Genomic DNA, 23,721 nt, shown 5'->3' with positions numbered 1-23,721 from the left:
CCCGGGTAACAGGGAAGCGATCGGATAATTCCCCATTTTTCCCACACCTCACCTGGGCATATGAAAGATGTGCCTGCTCTGGCGGCAAATCAGTTGGACCTTTCTTATGAGTAGCAACAATAGTGTAAAATAAGTTACTTGCCTAGAATTAACAGTGAAACTGAATGGCATTGCCTAAGCTTGTTATCTCCATTGTTATGTTACAATTTCTATTTTGCTCCTTTGATACTTTCTTTTTTTATATTTTGCTTCTTAGAACCCCTGTGTGCCGACCTAAACTACTTTGTCCGTTATTGTTTTTTGTTATTAATTTTAAGGTCCATCACTTCTTGTAGGGCTTTCCTATACAAAAGACACTCAGTAACTCCCAGATGGGAATTTTGGTAGGGAGGGGGGCAGGCGGCCACACTTGCACACTTATACACACACTTTCTCACACCCATGCATTCACACACGCACACACTTATTCACAACATTCACAACAAATGCATACATTTAAACATACACGCATGCCACAAAATTGGCCTGTTCTGCAGCTCCCGGTGCGGAATGCCTCGGAGGGCCCAGTGTGGCTGCTGACCACACCCCACTCTGTGAGGAGGTATCCCTGATTGACACTTGACCCTGCACACTTAAGGGCTTAAAACTGAATCACCTAGATTCAAGTCAATCATTGATGCTCTTCCTCATCACGAGGGGCAGAGCCTTGAGGCACTTGCCAGGCTGAAGAGGTCATGCCCTAAGGGCTGTGAAATCCTCAGTCTGTCAAAGTTCAGCTCAGACAGCCAAGAGCCTGCGCTTTTAATGCATGTCTAACTCCTCCCTGCCTGCCTGACCTGAACAAGAAGAGTATCTGTCAGGCTGATCTTTGCTCAGCCTGACAGGCAGTTCCTCTTCTCTGAAAAAGTTGAAGGGGTGTGGCTTCTTTTCCTGTATGGACAGTCTGTGACTGATGATACCTGAAGGTGCATTTATGTCTTCCTTAAGCATCTCAGGAGTTATGTGTAGTCAAAGCTTGTTTAAGGCAAATTCATATGGGTCATTTAGAACCTGGTGTCTAGCAAGCAAAAAAAACAACAAAGCAGATAACATTTCTGCATGGCATTGGATGTGTTTTTGCATGTTAATAACACATTGGGTTGAAAACAAAGTAGGAAGTAATGTGCACAATCTTGGTTTGCTGATGCACTTGATTATCAACAATTTTTCATGGGCAGTTACCAGCAGATAAAAGCTGAAAGTAAGGGCACGGGTTCTAAAGAGAATGAGTGTAAATTGCACTCATCCTTAAATGTGCAAAAGGAAGTTGCTCAGCCACTGGAGGACTGCAACCTGTTATAATCAGGAAGTTGCTGAGTCACTAGAGGACTACAACCTGTTATAATCTCAGCTCTTACGTTGACTCCATCTTAGAGATACGCTCAGGTCATATTTAACAGCAGTAAACAGCATACTAGAATGTAGCCCTTATTGGCTAATCTCACCCGCTCCCCACTAAATACCAAGAAAGCATTGTAAATTTAAAAAACACTTGTAATTCATTCCTCAGGAATATTCTTACAGTTTAGGTGCAACAGGCAGGATGGCATCCAGCAGTAGAAAATGGAGATTGGCAGGAGACCCTTACGGCCTCCTAAAGGAAATTGCCATCACAGAATGGTTCTAGCTCATACAACTAAAACGTCAACACTGTCTATACTACACTAGTGTCCAACTATGGAAAATGGGATGCATGTGAGACCCCCCTACATTATTGGGGTTAAACTCTGTTTGGGGGTGTAGACACGTCAGAGGTATTGGCATAAACGCAAGATGATCCTTCTGAAGTCGCACAAGTAAACATTGTCCTTTCCGCACGATGGGCACTTTTGAACATTGTAGTAATCTGGAAAGAAATAGTTAGACTAAACTCTTTATTGGTATCAGACTAGTAATCTCTAAAAGGAACATTGCCCAGACTTGGAGTGCTTCAAGTGAACATAGTATTGCTAAATGGAAGGCACGCCTGAATCAGGATGAAATCCTGGAGGAGAAGGTCTATGAAGATCATGGCTGCTCACAAAATCATAAAGGGGTGCCTTCGAACTGGCAAGGTTACTATGGTTAAGACATGATTGATGTCATAAATGCTCAATTCTCTGAGTGCTATATACCTCAAGACAATGTTCTATCAAGTCAAACGGTGTTGTACACCACATGTTGTTATCAATAAATGCATAATTGCTCAAGTTTACATTGTATTGTTTTTGTTTCATTGAAGAAAAGGCAAATAGATTACTATAAAAAATCAGTAGGAAAAGCTGTGCAAGTATATAAGTGGTCGTTCAGACCCTCTAAATTACCTTTTGTACATCAAGGTAGCTGGCGGCTCACTCACAATAAAAAACAAAAATAGGCATGCACATCCATAATATGCTACTCAATGCATAACAACTGCAGAGCGACATCCAACAACAAGAGACCTGCCTTTGAGAAAGACATATCAAGATGCAAGGTGAGGTGTAAAGTCATTAACAGAGGAAAACTAAAACTCCTGTTATCAGCGCTTCATGTCTCTAGAGAGGGAAGATTTCTCACGACGTGATTTCTGAAATGTGAGAAGCATGAGGTCTTAATAGTCGTTGCTGCTTTCAAATATATTTGCATTTTCTAAGATCAGCTCAAATGTAATTAGATGCACGCAGTCAGTGTCCTTGGCTCTTCTTTAACAATGCAAATTTCCATTTTTATGTTAAAAGCGAAACATAATTTCTCACTTACGGGCAAAAGGGAATGAAATGTTGCTTCTCTTCATCACATTCAACTTTTCCTTTAATGATATCTGTAATATCCATCACTAAAATGAGAAGTAGAAAAAAACAATCAAGATTTACTTCCAATATCACTGCAATCTCAAGACATTACTTTACAGATGTTGAAGTATTTGCCACATGCAGGCTGCAGTGACCTGCAACAACTGGCTCATATTAAGCACTGCTCATGACTAAGGGACTGATTTATATCTTGGCGGATGGGTTACTCTGTCACAACGGTGACCGATATCTCGTCCGCCAAAACATGAATACCATTATATCCTATGGGATTTATATTTCGGCTGACAGGATATCTGCTGAGATCTAAATCATTCCCTTACTCTAAAAGTCATACTTTAAACACACTTTTAACCAGGATTGTTGTATGTTTGAAATAGACCCGGTGACTTTAATGAAAGGCGAACTGATTTTATGGTGACTGAAAGGAAGATGCCACTTGCTCTGGCTCAAAGACAAAATGAAGTGTATGGATACACACTGGTGACCAAATGACCGGTGCAAATAACTATCACACGTGGTAATAAGGTCCAAAGAAATGTATGATTGATTTGTAAAGGCTAGCACCATCACAAACAGTGTTTTCTTTTTTCTGACTAGAAGTTCTGAGAAAACAATAGAGGGGTGAGTAAAATTTGTATAATTTCCCTTTGCGTAATTACATGAAGTTTTCGAACAATTATGTGAAGTTATGCAAAATACAAATATGGCGTTTAGCATTATTTTAGCTTGAAATGTATACTTGCATCCATTTTTGGATGCAAGGGCACAGTTCCCGTTAAAAAAAGGTGCAAAACACAAATGCTGCGAACAACAGTCACTCACATTTGTTCCTGTTGTTCCTCTTTTCCCGGAATCAGATTTTTCCCTTAACAAACTTGACATTACGTGGTATGACATAATTTTGGGAAATTTGTGTAACAAACACAATGCAAATGTCATAAATTATACAAGAGTTTGCTAGTATAACAAAAATGTAGTTTAATTCTGGAATGTGAGTGAGCAAATTGTCATAATTCATTTTTTTCTCCTACCTCCTGTGGCCTACACTAATTGATAAATAGGTCAACCGTACCACTTTCCAGGAATAATATAATTTTCCCAACCATGGTGGACTATTGATTACACTAAACTACCAAATAAGACAAAGGACATGGTTTCAGAGATATCATTAGCAAAAAGCCTCATAGTGTACAGTTAAATTGTCTAGCGTAACACAAAGAGAAACATTTTATCTTGAAATGTGCAATAGAATTTGATTCTGAGTTGCGGATAAAAAGAAGCATGCCTTGTGTAAATTACTGAAATAAATAAAATTTCAACGCATTGGAAAGACTTGAGGAGAAAAAGGCGTGAGGGTGCAGACCTTTCAAATGTCACCAACTTTCGACAGATATGAAAATGTAGGAGTGTAAACCCACCCTCAGTAGTATATAGTAGATTCCACGATTTGGCAGAACACAACAGTATGTTTGTTGCTGATATAACATCTTGGCTCTGGTTGAATTTTGTTATTATGGTGGTTCTGTTGTCTAATTTGAAGTTGAGTATTTCAACCCGAAGAAGAGCTTCCCCTGAAACTGATTAGACGTGAATATTTTATGATTTTCAATATAATCCGGCACTTTTTCTATTATTCTAGAATGGAATAAATCAAGATATGAAAAGAATATCTTAAAGAAAGAATTACTGATTAATGAGAAAAATGTAAGAAGATTGCTTTTTAGTAGTTTCCAGATGAGTGTTCTAGGTCTACGAGTTCGCACTTTCAAAAGTTACTTCATTGGATCAAATGTTGATGTTTTCCTTAATCTCAATCACTTGAATGCTAATAAGAAGCACTGACAAAGTCAGGAGATATCGACTTTAAATAGCAGATCTATTAGCTGTGCCAATGCTTTTTAGACCTGCATGCAAACACATGAATTAAGACGCTTGTGCGTGCATGTTAGGCAATTTTGGAATGGGTTTCTTATTATTGGGTTTCCTAATAACGCATCCTCACACCTACACAGTGTACATACATGATGATAAATTAATTTACCGGTCCAAGATAGCAGATCCCAATCTTGAAGCAGTAAAAAAAAGAAGAAATATGCACAAACGTATATTTGAAGAAAGGATCAGTTTGGCAATGAGTTGCAGGTGCCTTGCCCTCCAATCAATAAGTAATGCATAAATAATAAAAAAAAATTAAAAATGCAATAAGGAGGGGTGCATGCTGGGTGGCGGAAGTAAACGCCTGCTGAGCGATGAGAGTAGGGGGTCTAATTAAAAACAATAATGGAAGAAATGTTAGGGGATGGGCAAAGCCCCGCACAGCGTGAGGGGAAGTTAAAAGGGGGACGCAGCACATGGAGGGGGAGATCAAGGAAACACAGTCACTCCTACGGAGTGCTTAAAGGAACATGAAACAAGTAAATCCCTGAATACAAGCAAAATCAGCAGTCAATGGATATAAGTAAACCAGAACACTGTGAGACTGAAATGGTCCTAGGAGGGACAAATACAAGAACAAGTAGGAAAGCAACCAACTCAAGAGGCGCCAACTAGAGATCTATCCAGTCATAAGCAAGGGGCTGACCCAAAGTCTAATCTGTGTATATTAGAAACACCAGATCTGGAAGACCACCAACTAAAGCTTTCTGCATCTGATACCTAAAAAGGATATGACTCCAAGAAGTGATAACCATGACTTCACAATGATGGCAGCTGGAGGTTGAAGCATGGAAGCTCTAAATAGAAGCAGCACAAAGAGGAGGAAAACACTAGCGGAAGGTTTTTGGTGGGCCAGGTGGTATTTTAAGAAAAATAATAGAATTGTGTTAATATTTTAAAACATATTGCATTGATACAGGTCCAGTATAACCTGTGTGCACGCAGGTATACAGTATAGATACTTACTATTCAATTACATAAATAGCAAACCTTAACAGAAGGCTAGAGGAATATAGTTAGAAACTGTAAAATATGGGAAATGAAAAAAACCCAGTATATTGCAATAACATTCAGTTGAGTGTGGAGGTGTTGGTTTTCATATGAAGTTTGGTGTCATAGACCGTGAGAAACTGATCGACATCAGTGGACTTGGTAACAGTCACTAAAGAATAAAAGCACACGCATAGTAGTAACTGATGAACTTTGGACTGCATCGGCCACAAAAGCTGCCAGAAGAATCACCTTACATAAAACGTGGAAGTTCGCATCGAAGAGTATTAGAAATGGAAAGAACAGAACAAGGTGGTAATGGCATTCAACATTTGTGCGTCTAATTCATTTAAAACATAGAGATTAATCCATGGTCTAAACAACCTTCAAATAGTTCTGCACCATATGAGAAATTAATTTTGATGCAAATTCCAAGGAGGAGTTCATGTACAAGTGTACTTTCTAATAGACCTCCACCAAGTTAGAGTCAAATATACAAGTGCCATATTTTGAATTACATGAAGAAAGTAAATTGACACATGGGACTAAAATGTTCAAATGCTTTTATTTGCCTGGTGTATTAGCCACACACTCTCCTATATAGGTACTATGGAAGGCATCTTTGCCAGTTTTTATTTTAGTGAGAGCTTACTTATACTTTCTTATTAGATTTATAATTTTGTGACTAGGACCCACTTCATAGCGCTAGTGAGTTGTACAAAAGTTGTCAAAAGTATTGCCCATTTTTTCAGACAGTTATTGCTTGATTTTGATCTGATTATATACAGAAAAAGCATTTCATTCCTGAAGCATGCAGCATTGACTCATGTTTACAAAATCTGACAGCGGAGGAAAGCATGTAGGTGCAGGATACATTAATATTTTCAAATAGAACGAGAATCTTAGAGACTTGGAATTAGAGGAGTAGGAAGGTATTGGGGAAAAGGAACGTTTTAAATATTTCTTATAGACAGGAGTCTGAGGCCTAGTTTCAGATGAAATAGTTTCTTCTGAATACTGGAAATACGGCAAGAAAAGGCTTATTTTCATGTTTTACTTGTTTGTCATGGCAATCTACAATTTCATTAGCTTTGTGCTGCATGTGGTGCAGTTGTGACATGAAGAGCAGAGTTTAATGCTCAGCAGTTTGATTTCTGATATGGGTGGACTTGTTAATGAGGCAAAGTCTTTTGAACTTAAGCCCCACATTATTTAATGTGTATGTGGCCCCCCTTGCTGACATTGTGAGACAATATGGGTTTACCCCTGTGTCGTACGCTGAAGACACCCAGCTCTTGTTCCCTTTTCAGACTTTAACCCCAGAAATCAAGAACTCTTTTGGTGAGGGTATGAGAGCGGTATCTCACTGGATGGCTTCTGACTGCCTCCAGTGTAACGTGGGCAAGACAGAAGTCATGCTATTTGGGAAAGCAAATCTCCTGTGGTCACCAGACTGGTGACCTCTGGAGTTGGGACCTATTCCTTGCTCAAAACAATCAGTTAAGAACTTGGGAGTCAGATTAGACCAGAATCTGGTTCTAAAAGAACATGTGAATCTGGTGACTGGATCCTGTTTTCGGACAATTGGCCTCTTAAGAAGGGTTTTTTCCTTCCTATCAGATGTTTACAGAAAGACCTTAGTCCAGGCACTTGCAATAAGTCGGTTGGATTATTGCAATGGCCTCCTTATTTCGGCAAATGAACATGTAATCAACCGACTCCAAGTGGCCCAAAACACCGCGGCTAGACTGGTTCTTAATGTTCCCTCAAGAACTCCATCTAGGCCCCTCCTGGAAGAGGTTCACTGGCTGCCTGTACGCCAGCGAATCAAATTTAAAATTTGCTGTATCATTCACAAAAGACTCTTCGGATCAGGTCCCCACTACTTGACTCAGAAATTTCAAATCCACACATCGGAACGCCTTCTGCGCTCCAACAGCCAACTTTTACTAAGAATTCTATTTATTAAGAAGGCAAGGCAGGGTGGCCGTGCTCTCTCTTATGTAGGACCTTCCCTTTGGAACAAACTCCCTGTGGACATGCGTCATGACACCAATCTTCTCTCCTTCAGGAAGGCAATTAAAACCTATCTCTTTATGGAAGCTTAGACACCCACCTATTCTGCACCTAAGGCACTGTTTCTCTGACATCTACAGTGAGCTAAGCGCGGAGATACCCCTCCGGGGGTCGAGTCTGGCGCTATAGAAGCAAATAAATAAAATAAATAAATAAAATAAACTTGACTTGTGATTGGGGCTCGGGGGTGTGGTGCTAGCCATTGAAGAAATCCTAATAGTGGGGTGATGAAGCCTTACTTGTGCTGGATGGTAAAAAGGTGGGTGGTTCCTCATGATGTTTATGTACAAGGCAGTTGTTGTACGTAAGGTCTTGTGTACTAGAGAACAAAGGATATTTGGGCTGGATTTTTTGGTGTGGTGGAGTCCATGGGAGTCAGTGAAGTTCTGGTGTTGGAAATAAATATGATGATGAGTGTGTCAATACTGTTGTTGAGCTTTGGGGCATATCGGACATCGGCAGATAAAAAGTTTGAATGAAGAGGAGTTTAAAGGATCTGGATGTGATTTCTACGGTTTGGACTATCCTTTTTGTGAGAATTTAGGTGGTGAAAAATAATTGTGTGTCATTAGAGGGTCAGGCATGTCTAGGGGAGAGGGTTGTAGATAGTCAAGGCAGGGAGTTGCAATAAGAAAGAGATCCTTATTGTTTCCAAGGTTGTGGACATCTAAGGTTAAGTCAACAGGAGAGTTGCACGATGGATTCTCTCAGGAATTAGGCATGAGGCAAGTGATGCATTTTTGTTGTCAGAGAAGGATGTTGAGAAGGTGAGGGGTGACCAGGAGGGTGGATTTATGTATAAATATGAAGCAGGCAATACGTTTGTGTGTGTGGGTTTTGGGTATACTGTTGATCCTGAGATGAGTCAACAGAGGACAAGAATTGAGTCAAGCCTCGGTAATGACAACCGCATCAGGTCATTATGGGAGATGAGTTTGCAAATGTTAGAGATGTATTTTTGTGCATAGTTTGCAATTATGGGAAAAAACAGTAACTTTAAGGTGTAAGTTGAGCGGAGAAGGTAGTATTGGTTCTTATCCGAAGAGGTGAATGATGGGCATTTGCAAGGTGGACAGATATTGGGGTATTCAATTTTTTGACTATGCTCAGAATGGATATGTATTTGAATTTGAGTTAAAGAGGAACTGAGTTGCTTAACAGGTGGTTGGAGTCCAGGAATTCTGGTCAAGAGCCTTCATTGACTCTAACAGGCCCATTCAGTGAGTTACTGAAGAACACTCTCTTATATAGATATTCCTATTAACACACAGTTCCTTTTCCATCTCTTTGTGTTCCGCTTTTGTTGAATCCCTGCATATAGGTGTCCCTCAACCTCCCTCCTGATTCTATTATCAAAAGTTTCACACCAACTATTTGCTTTATCTCATTGTATACTCAGAGAGGCTTTCACTGATTGACTCTCTGTCATTAAACACTAGATTGTTTTTCACTCTTCCATGCTCAATTTTCAAAACCAGAAATTATTCCCACCCGTTATCTACAACAGCTCTTTGTTTGCTGCTCTTATCACCTTCCCTCCTGATACCCTTTACCTCTCCCTGACTGCCAGAAATATTGGAGCAAATCTTCCAAGGTACGCTTCCTCACCATTAGAAATGGTCTTCGCTCTGTAAAGCTTTCATTCCAACTTTTTGCATTACACATAAAACAGCTATCTGTGGCAGTAGAGGGCAATTCAAACGTCTTATATTTAAAACCATCCCTAGTCTATTTATTATGTGACAGAGATGCTATCTAGACACAGAACAATTTGCAATCAGCTCACCTCTGTCTTTCTACAGCACCAAACCTGCACCCCTCTAAGTATTGCTTCCATTCATTCATAACTGCTTGAGTTTCATTACTGGATCGCACTCCGCAACAATCTCAGGGAAATACCCTTGCTAACAGAATTAATCATCCCAATACTTTAAACTGACAAATGTGCCTCATTAGTGCAGTCCATGTAGGAGCATTTCTTCTCGAAATGCTCACATCCTGTTTTTTCAGTTACCAATAACCCAATAAGCGAAAATACATCAATTTTGTTTTTATTTATTTCCATGAAAAAAACGTTTGGTCATTTATTTCCATGCCAAAATCTTGTTTTTCATTTATTACCACAATAAAATATTAAAGAAGTATAAAACAAAGATACAATAAGTAATACAGAATAAAACATGTTTACCAGTGCAGAGTTGCTATAAAAATGATTCTATTCAATAAACCAAGTGGTTAACCCTAAACCTCAAGTTAATCACACTGGCTTCACTATAACTCAAATATAGGCCAGATGTACACATATAACCCGCAGCAAGGCTGATTACAAATTAATAGACACAAACATTAGGAAATTAATTGTTTTTATTTCAGCTGAGCATGTCTTGCAAAGACAATACCAAAGTTCAGTAAAGTGGCTCGTGTTTTAAATATATTTATCTCTCCGAGTCTTCCAAACATTAAACAGAGATATTTTTCCTGCCTTTCAAAGTAAATCCGTAATCCCCCCCCACCCCCAAAAAAAAAGATCCACGCTCAGATACTTGGCAAGTACAATCCAACTTTACAGTCACAGACGATTGGTAATAAATGTTGTTATTATTTCAGACCAAATTGAAAAACCTTACCAGAGCAGTTTTGATATCTAGGTACCGCTCACAGAGGGTTGCTGGATTTAAAGGGACGACGTGGGACCTGTGCGCTCTGCTAGCGCTTCCAAATCCGAGTGGGGCTAGTACTGGAATAAGACTGCAGCACACGCCGAGGGACTGCGAGGACCAGCAGTCTCTGTGCTCACCAGCTGCTGCCTCTTCCCTCGGCGTTCCCGCCCCCCCGCCTGGAGTGTTCATTTACTTATCGCGGCCCCCGCTTCGCGGGTGCCGCTCACAGAGGGTTGCTGGATTTAAAGGGACGACGTGGGACCTGTGCGCTCTGCTAGCGCTTCCAAATCCGAGTGGGGCTAGTACTGGAATAAGACTGCAGCACACGCCGAGGGACTGCGAGGACCAGCAGTCTCTGTGCTCACCAGCTGCTGCCTCTTCCCTCGGCGTTCCCGCCCCCCCGCCTGGAGTGTTCATTTACTTATCGCGGCCCCCGCTTCGCGGGTGCCGCTCACAGAGGGTTGCTGGATTTAAAGGGACGACGTGGGACCTGTGCGCTCTGCTAGCGCTTCCAAATCCGAGTGGGGCTAGTACTGGAATAAGACTGCAGCACACGCCGAGGGACTGCGAGGACCAGCAGTCTCTGTGCTCACCAGCTGCTGCCTCTTCCCTCGGCGTTCCCGCCCCCCCGCCTGGAGTGTTCATTTACTTATCGCGGCCCCCGCTTCGCGGGTGCCGCTCACAGAGGGTTGCTGGATTTAAAGGGACGACGTGGGACCTGTGCGCTCTGCTAGCGCTTCCAAATCCGAGTGGGGCTAGTACTGGAATAAGACTGCAGCACACGCCGAGGGACTGCGAGGACCAGCAGTCTCTGTGCTCACCAGCTGCTGCCTCTTCCCTCGGCGTTCCCGCCCCCCTGCCTGGAGCGTTTTAAATCTCGCTCCTAATCCCGCGTCGCGGGACGCGCGCGGGACATAGCCCGGGGCGAAGCCCGGGCAAAGGGCGGGCCCTCCACGGCCCTCAAAGGCCGGAAAAGGACGGGACGGGCCACCCCCCTTAGTTGCCACATTATAAGCATACTATATAGTAGGTAAAGACCCCCTGTAAGATTCCTGTGTTCCTATTAGTGGACTCTTTCTTACATCAAGGTCCTACATCCCTATAACACCATGAACCATTTTACCTACGAAGATAGCAGTGGGCAAACGTGCTCCCTGCTAGATGAGCTGAATCTCCTCTGCAAAACCACATATGCCTCATTGGATACTCCCCTTCTGCCCAAAAATGTTAGCTTACTTTCACATAAGGCTACACCTCTAGATCCATCCATATTGGATAATAAATTCTGCTGTCCGAATACACAAAGCAATGATTCCCCTCAGATTCCATCTCCATCCACTGCAAACTCCCCAACGATCCCTCCGTCTGTGGAGTTTCCAGAACCCATAGCACCCCCTTCCCAACTGCAATTAATACCCATTATTGAACAACTGCTTACTTCTATGATAGCACCCCTATTAGAAAAAATGAACCTGTTAGGGGAACGGCTTTCCGGGATAGAGAAAGCCATTATGTTAAATCCCCTGGTTGGCAAACATAGCGCTACACCCAATTGCCCTGAGACTTCCCCCACACATCCAGGCTCAAAACCACCTGCGCAGTACAAAAGGCATCAAATAAAACCCACTGGCCCTACTGCCTCAGGGCAACAAACACCTAAATTCCCCACTAAAGTTTCCCCCTCACAGCTGACCGCACCGAGAGAAGGTCAAAATAAAACTAATTCTATCCATTTACCTCCGGAAGCGGCCCCATACGTGTGCATCCTTGCGGGTGTACCTTCTCTGCCACCGGGAAAAATTGAGAGACAATATGATTTAGTCAATAAAACCAAATTTTGGCTCTCAAAAAATAGACCATTGCCTCCCAATTTATACGGAGTAATAAGGAGTGTTAGAAGGGTTGGTTGGCTGGGCTCTCTTCCCAAAGACGTTGCGGGGGACCTGGTACTCGTGAGATTCAGGGATCGAAACATAGTACCTTATTTGAAATCCTGCCCGCCTCGAGTAAGAGACGGCCCAATATCAATATGGGACTTACATGACTTTTACCCCATAATCCCGTGTTTTCCCGCCTGAACATCTGGATATATAACAAAGGCTAATCATGAACTCCTGTGTTTAAACCACGAACCCCTTTGATACTGCCATAATCTTAGAGTGGAAAATAACTTTTTATGTCAGGGACCCTTCCTTACTGTACGCTGGTCATTTAAAATGTTTCTTATTGTAAATTGTATTTTATCATGAACTTTTATGGTTTTGTTTTTCAAAAGCCGAATAAAGTATATTTGAATTTTTTTTTTTTTGGATATCTAGGTATTTCATTTTCCATAAAGTACTAGTGATTCAGATCGATTTGCCACTCGATAGCTCCTAAAGATTGGATGAAAGTTTTTTTTTTCTTCCTCTTTTCCAAAAGTACCCAGCAGTCCAAAAGAAGATGGGTTATACTATATTTAATATTGTGGTCACATACACAATTCTCGTTATTCTCAGTTTTCCTCCAAGACCTTTTATTTTCCATACAAGGTCAATGTCAATCACAAGTCGGATCCGTAGAATTTGATGTTAAATATATTTTCCGGAATTTGGGAGGGATATGGAAAAATCACTTTGAAGCCTATCCCTTTTAAAAAATGTATCACTGACTTTTCAAGAGACAGAGCGCATCTGTCAATAACTTGGCTTCTTTCATCAGGCTGTTCATTCGAAACACATTTTTTGGTTCTGAATAATGATAGTGAAATTTCGAGTTGGAGAATATGAACCCCTAGTGCTGCATTAGCTACTAGGCTCAAAATTTCATAAGAGGAAATATCACCCCAATTTTATATGTACCTCCAACACACGAATGAAAGTTTAGCAATAACATCACTCCTCATTAATGAGCTCAGATGCCTGAATGCAGGAGACTGCTCCAGCAAATACCAAGATGACAAGCTCGGTTTTAATCTTAGGGCCTGTACCATGGAATTTGCCAGAAATGCTAAGAGTCTCTTTAGACACAGACTTTCGAGATTTACCCAATTAACCCTCATGTCAAGGGCCAGTAGTTCTGCGTCAAGAAGGCTTGCTGAATCAATTTATTTGTGATGGCCTTTTTTAATGGTTCTTTTTTAAAGGCCCACAAAACTGTCTGCATATCAAACCTTTTAAGTGGAAAGTAATGACGTTTTCAACACAGCTAGGTGTTAATCCCATTTCAGATTTTCTGAGAAACAGAGACCAAGATATTTATAAACACTGACTTGTTCTAATGGTTTGTAATTAAGAAAGCAGGCAAACTTCTTTGTCCTCCCGTGCAGAGTTCCTCAGGGATCATCTTTGAGCCCAACTCTTTTTAATGTCTATGTCTCGGAACATGCCCCTCTGATCCGATAATTTGGTTTTAGCTTGACATCTTATGCTGACGATGCCCAGATAGTAGCAGCAGCATATAGACATCAAGCATCTCCTGCCCTACAGTTTCAGAACTGTATGAGAGAAATAAAGAGATGGATGGGAACACATTGTCAAACTCAAATCAGAGAAGACCGAGGTCATAAGCTACAGTAACCTGCTACCCAGTTGGGACAACCTCTGGTGGCAGGTGGAGATGGGTGAACCACCAAAACCAGGGTAAAAGGCAAAAAAACTTGGGAGGGTGGTTTGATAACAAACTAGCACGCTCATACCAGACAAATGCCATCGTCTCTGCTTCCCATTTTCTTATAAAGAAATTAAAGTAGATCCTTCCTTACATTCCGCCGGACTTTAGAAAGATGGTGGTAACAACACTAATCCAGTCAAAACTGGATTATTGCAAAGGGCTCTACCTGAGCATACAGAAGACATATCTAAAAAAGCTTCAGACTGTTCAAAACACAGCTTGCTCGGTTGTTGGCAATCATCCCTAAGTAGGATTCAGTAATTAAGGAGATCCACAGACTTTACTGGCTCCCGGTAGCACAATAAATTAAATTTAAGTCGCTATGTCTAGCACAGAAGGCACTGAGCAACACAGGACCTTTGTTTCTCAGAAATCTTTTTGTCTGGTATGAACCGGCCAGACACTTATGCTCCACAGGTGCTAGACTCATGAAAGTACTGAGAACTCGATCCGAAGGTTGGGGCGGCCAAAGCTTCTCCTATGGTACCGCAAAACTCTGGAATATGCTGGCAATTGAGCTCAGAAGTGCAAGCTCCCTCACCATCTTAAGGAAAGGGCTGAAAACCTGGCTATTCCAGAATTAGACACAGGGCTGGGCTTACTGTGTTCATAGCGCCAAGACACCTCCGGGTATTCGCGCGCTCAATCTCATTAACATAACACTTGAAAAAGACCAGCGTCTTAGTCTTGCCTATAATATTGGTTAATCTGTTAGCATTACAATACGGACTAAGGGCTTTCATTTTTCTTTGTAGGCGTAAAGGGGTGTAGTCATTAAGTACTAAGCCATCCGCATACATGAAGAAGGTATACGGTCCGGTCCTCACAGACGTTTTAGTAGAATGAATTTACCCTCTGTATAAAATTTGGAAGATCAGAAATTAAAAGGCTAAAGAGCAGGGGCGCTGAAATGTACCACTGTTGTAATCCATTTTCTACTGATATTTATTTGAGATAAAATCCCATTTCCATTCAAATCCACCTGTATCCAATTTCTTAAATGCAACTGCTGTATCATAAATATCAGGTCTTGAGCGATATTATAACATTGCAGTAAGTTCCTTAATACGTTGTGATCAACCTGATTGGAAGCATCTCAGAAATTCACAAAACAGCAGCATAAATTACTAACTCTTAATATGGATCTGCAGGATACCCATCAAAGAACCCTACAATGATCTACCACAGAATAATGTTCCCTAAAACCACCTTGCTCTCTTGTAATAATGCCAGAGCCAAATATTCAGCTCTCTAGTTGTTTTAAGAGTTTTTTGCTTCAATCTTAGAGATGGGATCCAACAACAAGAGCAATCAAGTCTCAAAGACAACACAAAGGAAAGAAGTGATGTAACTCCAAACAGACATTTTACATCAGGTTGTCTTCATTAATGTACTTGTGGTACCCAAATACACATCTGTTGTACTTGAAAAGGATGGGTCATTAAACCCAACACAGTCATCAATCTGACAAACACAGACACAGACACTGGTAGTTCCAAACAATTAGATTTACTTGAAATTAAAATAGCAGCATCCCACAAAGTATTTTTGGGGGAGTCACATGCCACTACACCCAGCATCTAGAAATGGAAAGAGGCCTTGGTGAAGGTTAAATGAATTGTACACTCCTCAGTATGCTTAAACCTGGCAGTGGCATGCAGCTGAGACTGGACCTGTTGAAGAATGTATACAATCTCTTGTTTTACCTTTATTGTACTCATAATCCCCTACAGCTTGAAACTGACTGCCATAATAATCGTGTGGTAAAGGTCATTAAAATCCTGATAACTACTCCCTTTTTCCGTGTCATGTAATTAGTCTCTAGCTAGAATAAATGCCCTGGTTCATGTCCTCTGCAAAACAGTATCTACCCAATAACACTAATGAGGAATCAAACAAATATGGGCCAGTGACATAGATATTCCTTTTTAGGCTTCATCTAAAACAGCACATGGCTTGTCTAAAACACATTTTATTACTAAATAAAAGCATAAAATGGCCTTAGAGCCCATCCATTTCTCACCATTGGTTGGCCTCAACATCACTCTTATTTCTTTGCTTCTTATTGGTCACTGCCACCTGCTCATCTCCTACTTCCTCCTGGGCTTCAGTGTGTGTCCCTGCCTTGGAGCATGGGCCAAGTAGAGCTTCCTGTCTGTGCCAGTGACCTTCCACTGGCTGCAGGCGTTTACAGGTACTTGTAAAACATTTGTATATGCATTATCTAGGAATGCATGTCTCCAGTCCCTTCCTACTTCCACCATCTGTGCTTTTACTCCCCCCTCTGCCTTCCTCCAGCTCTCTGTTATGTTGCTGCCCCTCCTCTCTCTCCCATTCTACCCTCAAGTCACTTTGACCCCTGCACTCCTCCCACTCTATGTTGTGCTTCTGCTCCCTTCCTCCTCCCACACACCTCACTCTTGTTGCTTGCACTGCCTTCCTCCGTTGTGTTGCTGCCCCACCCCCAACAGTTGCCCCCGCCTTGCCCAACTCTCCCTCCCCTCCGCTACAGAAAACATTAAAGTCAAATAGGTTGTGTGGATGGCAGTGCTATTTGTCTTCATTTACTGTTTGTATACACATATTTCACAGCAGCCAAAGCTGCTGTGAAACATGACTTAAAGAAGAAAAGGGCAATACGGGTTCAACATTGGCTGCATCACAGTAGTTTATTTTTATTTACTTGAAGCCAGGTTACACTGCAGCCCTCTCTGCTGTGCAACATGTCTAAAAAAATTAACAAAGCCAATAGATCTTGCATATGCAAAATCAATTGGCATTGCTAATTCTGGGTAGATATGACTTAGCATATCTGGTGTTAGCTAGACCTTATGTGATCAACTGAAAAATAGCTTTAATAGACATTACTTAAAGAGGGGATTTGGCTTCCCATGTCATATCCCCCTCATATGCCCTCTGTGTAGTGGGCCTAGCATGTAGGGCTCATGCTCTTTTACCCCTCTGACACTTTATGTTGTGCTATAATACCATGACTGATGTTCCCAAATACCTGTAATTCCATTGTGACTGAATCCCTGCAAGCGTCCCTAGAACCTGTGAATCAATATAATATCTGCACATACTGTTACTAGGGCCTTGGTATGATTTTTCATTGAATCCCTGCAAGCTTCCCCAGAATCCCGTGAGCCAATGGCAAGCCTTACTTCCGCTGTTACTAGGGCCTTAATGTTTTTTACCATTAAGCGCGTTCAAGCAAAAACTATACATTAGTTTCCAGCTATTTGGTTCTGATCATCAAGTTGCACCTGCCCATTCTGTAAGGTCAAAGCAAGTATACTAAGACGTGTTTTCTCCAAGGTTCGAGTACTTTCCAGACTGCCATGTGCCCCACATGCTGCACATGATCCAGCTACATCGATTGAGCCTTCAAGAGTGTATATAAACCCCGCTCAACAATGAATCATGTCTTGGCCTTGCTCCCTGCGGAACAAGCTTCACCTTTCCCACTCACCTGAAAAACCCAGCCAGAACCAAGAAGCACTCCAGTCTCCTTCAAGTCCATCCTCACCTGTAGTTCCTGTGGCTCCAGCTCCAGTGCCATCTTCCTCCTCTCTCCCTCCTGCACAGCTACTCTAAACCCTTCCTGACTCAAAGCCTAGAGATCTTCAAACTTCATTTAAGTGGAAGAACTAGGCTAAGTTCTTGATCTCTGGTCAATACGCACTAAAACGCCTATAACAGTAAGCAGGACAGAGAATCCACTTCTTCAAAGACCATACAATTTTCCTCCATGCCCTCTCTATGATTTACTCCAGCGCTTCTTGTTTGTTTATACTCTATACTTTAGACCTTTCCTGCAACCTTGGCGTTAGAACTGGATTCGCACAAGGATTAAGCACTTCAGAGTTTTTGATATAGGTTTGAAACTTATACTGAAATCTGTGTTCTAAGTTTGATCCTTCGGTGTGTTACAAACTTCAATCTGTGACTTTGGCTATTCTGCTCTTATGTTGTGCTGCTGATGAAACCTGTAGGTTTATGTCATTGAAGTCAATGTATGGTGGATGGTCACCATATATAGAGGTGTGTTAGCGAAAGGATGGTATCTGCCTCCTCTTGTTATTTACAGTGTATAAGTATCATTACAAAACCAGAGGTTCTGTTCCCGTGCTTATCTACCTCGCAGAACCAATGTTTCTGGAGCAGCAAGTCCTGATACGCAATATCGCTCAGCTGCTGAGCAGATCCAGTACCGCAAGTCTTTCTTTTCTTATTTTATCGCAGCCCTCTTTACCCTAAGGGCCACGCTTTGTTTAAGGAGTTTTCGTTCCTTGAATGGGCTAGGCCCTGAGAGGTATAGGACGTCTAGAATTGGCTCCAGTTTTGTCTTTGCAGTTGGGACCAGGAGAGTGTATGACACCCCAAATAATCATTTCCTTGAGCACTTAGTTTCATTTGGCAGAAAATGTGTGTTTCCAATGGAAAAGAGTGCTTGACTTGCACCTTTTGTGTTGTGGGAATGTCTATGAGGAATGCAATAGGACTGAGTTAGTCATTATTGGAAACTGCATTACTGGTTGAGGGTGGTGAATCCCTCCTCAAGCAGCATTCACAATTCCTGGCAGCGTGAAGTCATAAGTAAACACCAAATTAATCTATGTTTAATCCTCTGGTAGCTTGGTACAAAAGCAGTCAGGCTTAATTATGGGGAATTTGTAAAGTATTTATGTAGCATTTCAAACAGTAATAAAGTGACAATACAACACAAGAAAAATCCCACACCAAATTAGAAAACTAGAGGAAAATATAATAAACTATTTGATGCCCAAATGACAAAAATTCAATATATGGAATCAGAGATATACAATTTTAAAGACTTAGGTGAACATGTTGTCTAGAAGCACAAGGCGCCAAATGTGGTTATCTGGTCATGCTGGGCCAGGACAGAGTCACAAGTTGAGGCCGACCCTGAGGGACATCAGACCAGGTACAGGGACCAAGTTAGGCCCACTGAATAAAGAACCTTAAATCATAATTGTGGAGTGTTGTGAGATCTTGCATTGAGGATGCATCATAAAGAGGCAGTCCCGAGGAAGCTGCAGGTATGCCATGCAAAGGTATGCATTGAGTGGTGGCAATGAAGAGATTGAGGGTTGCGATGCGAGGTCAAGCATCAGGGATACACTGTGATGCAGCGGTTCCGAAATGAGCTGCAAGGAGATGGGTTGCGCTTCATCAGTTCTACCCACAGGGCCACAGCTGGGCTTTCATGCCTAATTCCAAAGGACCAGGACTGGGGTGGAACCACTTGGGGAGAGGAACTCACAGCAGACAGAGTCCTGGTGCTGGGTACAAGGTGGCTGGAGTCTTTTCTGTCCCTGAGGTTCTGATTGAGAGGCCAGCCAACTAACCCTTAGAGTCACTCTGGTGGTCCAAGATGTAGGTCCAGTCCTTTTCAGTCAGGCAGTAGGGCAACAGAGTATCACTCCTTCTTGCAGAGCAGCACAACCGCCCTTCTAAGTCTTCCATGGGTCTACAGGTGTACTGAAGAGTTGGGTCTGAGGGTCCAATATTTATTACTGACACCCACATTGAAATAGGAGAATGTTCTGGAGGTTTCCACCCCCAGAGGAGTTTGGAGTTTCTGCCTCCCTGCCCTATCCTCAGCTAGTCTGGAGTAACAAAAGACCAGTGACAAACCCTTTTGTGAATGTTCTCAGGCCGAGCCTTTGCGATGTGTTCAGCGCGGCAGGTGACAGCTCCTCCTCCTCAAGTTAGAGATGGCCCATCATGGCAACATCTATTCCCCTTTTGTCTGACTGTCTGGTCACCCCCAGAGGTGTTTGGAATTTCCTGCCTCCCTGCCCTGTCCCCGGCTTGTATGGGATCACAAAAGACTAGTGGCAAACTCTTTGTGAGTTTGCTAAGCAGAGCCTTTGCAATGTGCAAGTGTGGCAGGTGAAATCTTCTCCCCCTCATCAAGTCAAAGTTGGCCCATCCTGCCAACATCTATGCCCCTTTTGTCTGACTGGCTGGGAACAGCATACCAATTGCCAGCTACACCTAATGATTTGACCCAGAATACAGGCTGCAGGCACCAAATGGTTGGGATAAGAAAATGACAATTTTCTAAAAGTTGCATTTTCAGAATGGTGCCTTCAAATACGACTTTTCCATTAAAGATGGTTTTAAATTACAATTCTTTAGACACCAAACCTGATCTTCCCACCTACTCCCAATTGAAAGCTAGCACTTATTAAATGTAATAAGTTAACCTAATGTTATAATATGATCAAGTTAAAAGCACATTTCCACCTTTTTAAATACATTGCACTCTGCCCCATGGGCTATTTAAGGCCTACCTTAAAGGTGATGCAAATGCTTTCAAAAGGCAGATTTAGCCCTGGGAAACGGTTTATTTTGCCAGGTCAATATGGGAGTTTAAAACTGCAAACACTGCTGCAATTACAGACCCCAAATATGTTTAAAAGGCTGCTTATGTGGGGGACACAATCTGTGCTGCAGGTCCACTAGCCGGTCCAGGGAGGACCTGGCTTGGTAGTTCGGGCTGAACTGTTCCCAAAAGGAACAGGGTCAAGACTGATTTGCGTATGGCTGGGTCCAACTGAGGTGGGGTGGTGAGCAAAAGATTGATGATTTAACCCAGATCCTTGTGACTGGGGGTGAATGTTTGCATTGTCTAGCATTTAGTCCATCAATTTTTTCTTTTGCATATGTCGCCCTAAGTGAGAAGGGTATGCCCAGAGGTGGGTCCCGCGCTCACCACACCACTGGATTTAAGCTAGCCTGGCTGACGAAGGGTGATGCCCAGAAACCCCTTCCCAGGATGCCTGTTTCCGGTCCAGGGAGGACCTGGCTTGGCAGTACAAGCTGGACTGTTTCCACAAGGAACAGGGTCAAGGCTGGTTTGCATATGGCTGGGTCTAAACTGGGGTGGTGTGGTGAGCAAAAGAATGATGGTTTTAACCCAGATCCTTGTGACTGGGGGTGAATGTTTGCATTGTCTAGCAGTCCGTCCCTCAATTGTTTCTTTTGCATATGTCGCCCTAAGTGGGAAGGGTATGCCCAGACGTGGGTCCTGTGCTCACCACACCACAGAATTCAAGCTAGCCTGGCTGACGAAGGGTGATGCCCAGAAACCCCTTCCCAGGATGCCTGTTTCCGGTCCAGGGAGGACCTGGCTTGAAAGTACAAGCTGAACTGTTTCCACAAGGAACAGGGTCAAGGCTGGTTTGCATATGGCTGGGTCTAAACTTGGGTGGTGTGGTGAGCAAAAGAATGATGGATTTAACCCAGATCCTTGTGACTGGGGGTGAATGTTTGCATTGTCTAGCAGTTCGTCCCTCAATTGTTTCTTTTGCATATGTCGCCCTAAGTGGGAAGGGTATGCCCGGACGTGGGTCCTGTGCTCACCACAGAATTCAAGCTAACCTGGCTGATCAAGGGTGATGCCCAGAAACCAGTCCCAGGATGCTTGTTTCTGGTCCAGGGAGGACCTGGCTTGGCAGTTCGGGCTGGACTGTTCCGACAAGGAACAGGGTCAAGACTGATTTGCATATGTCTGAGTCCAAACTGGGGTGGTGTGGTGAGCAAAATAATTATGGATTTAACCCAGATCTTTGTAACTGGGGGTGAATGTTTGCATTGTCTAGCATTCCGTCCATCAATTGTTTCTTCTGCGCAGGTCTACTAGCAGCATTTAATTTACAGACCCTGGGCACATGTAGTACTACTATACTGGGGACTTACAAGTAAATTAACAGCACCAATTGGTGGTAAGCCAATTTTACCATGTTTAAAGGAGAGATCACAAGCACTTTAGCACTGGTTAGCAGTGGTTAAGTGTGCAGAGTCTGTAATGCCAAAAACAAATAGGGTCAGAAAACAGGAGGGTGAAGGCAAAAAGTTGGGGAATGGCCCTGCAGAAAGGGCCAAGTCTAACCGTTATAGAGACAATCCATGGATCAAGGCTATAGGCCTGATTTGTTTATTTTCAAATGTTACAGCCAAGTCAGTACACCTGACATATTTAATGTGAAAATCATATGTGAAAGCCAATAGGCCTTTAATGTTAGACATTCATTACACTGTGTTAAAGCTTGTAAACAGGTATTTTACTCCATGGGACCTCACCAATTAGAGTCGCCCATTGCTGCATTTTTCATTTGCTGGGACACTCAACTGAACTACCTGGAACATGCAGCTATGAGGTAGAGGGTGTAAGGCACATGCGATCAAGGACCAATAAGAGCACACAAAAGCTCTCCTAAATCAAGGAATTACAATTGTAGGTTCCACTGACAAAATGAATAGAGCTCAGAATGCATTCAGGGATTGACCCAGTAATTCTCAGCCACACACATTAATGAGGCCCGATTATGTAGTCCGCTAACACTCAATAGCTGCAGGCCTCCATTGCTCGATTTGAACTTATAGTTTGAACTTATATTTCCTAAAGAAAGTCGTTCTCCCTGAATGGTTCCATTAGACATTGTGACCTTCTATCTGGTTAAGTGTTTCAGTTTCATATACTAGACAAAGGCTTAGAAACATATTAAGGCTGTATAATGTACAATGTATTACCCTGGATTGATTAACCCCATAAAGCTCCTAGCATACTGGTTTGCATAGAATCTGTTTGCTTTTGTGAAATCTGAAAGTGATGCGTCCCTAGCAAATCCAGCTTTGAGATTTCATCCCTACAAAAAAGTGTCAGGGTGTGTAATCCTCTCTTAGTCGGTTGCCTGGATCCTACAACAGGAATCTCCTGGCTAAATGTGGGATAGATCCCGGGGGGGCTCCACCACTAGGGCAGAGGAGTGTCGCCCCACTGCTTTCTCGCAGTGCGGGAAGCAGAAAAATAAAATGGTAATAACTTCCCATATTACCATTTTATGTTTAGCTGTGGGTTGGCGGGCGGGTGGTCGGTTCTGCTCTGCAAGCAGAGGAGTTGTTTGCCCACTCCTGAGGGCGCAATGACTATTTGGTCAGCCCTTTGGGGCCACCCAAACCAGTAATGCGCCTCTGCCCTTTCTCCACGCAGGTTGCAATGCAGCCTGCATGGAGAATATGGCCTCACCATAAGCCCCTGGCTGGGCGGCGTCCCCACCAATCACAACACTGCCATTGCAGCGTTGTAATTGGCTTAGGGATTGGGAGGGAGGCTGCCTGCTTCCTTTTCCTGCTGGAGGCAAGAGAGCAGGAGCAAGAGCTGAGATGATGCGGGACCAGGGCCGCGGACAGGTACGTTTTTTATCTATTTATTATTAAATTACCGCCCCCCCTGCAAAACCCCCACTCGCTGCGCGACCCCACTGATTAATGTTGGCCGTAACTGGATTGATCTTGTGGCAGACTCGTTGATTTATCCATTTTAGGCAACACCGCAGAAAACAGGCTCCGTAGTCTGGAAACTATGGCCCAGGGAATAGCATGCAATATACAACTATTCTGATGAACTATCAGCAGTCAATCAGAATGGCCCTAAGCCATTTGAGGACTGCTATGTGAGAGTAACTTTTCTTCCCACTGTGTTTTTCCAGCACGCATGAAGATGCAGCTTTACTGGAAAAGGCAGGTGTGTACTGAGATTTGCTTCCACTTACTGTAAACTA

At 42.7% G+C, this 23,721-nt stretch overlaps 1 protein-coding gene across 1 annotated transcript in view; it reads right to left on the bottom strand.

Moving 5' to 3' along the window:
- The window catches only part of DOCK2 (dedicator of cytokinesis 2), a 2,333,210-nt gene that overhangs the window by 1,825,211 nt on the left and 484,278 nt on the right, over positions 1-23,721 (bottom strand). Inside the window, exon 11 of the mRNA XM_086931425.1 lies at positions 2,761-2,836. Within this exon, the coding sequence (XP_086787551.1) occupies positions 2,761-2,836 (76 nt within the window). The remainder of the gene's footprint in view (positions 1-2,760; positions 2,837-23,721) is intronic.

The sequence above is a fragment of the Lissotriton vulgaris genome, chromosome 7 (assembly GCF_964263255.1).
Source record: "Lissotriton vulgaris chromosome 7, aLisVul1.2, whole genome shotgun sequence".
NCBI lineage: Eukaryota > Metazoa > Chordata > Amphibia > Caudata > Salamandridae > Lissotriton > Lissotriton vulgaris.
The sequence above is the reverse complement of the archived record's forward strand: the minus strand, read 5'-3'. Positions and strand labels throughout refer to the sequence as shown.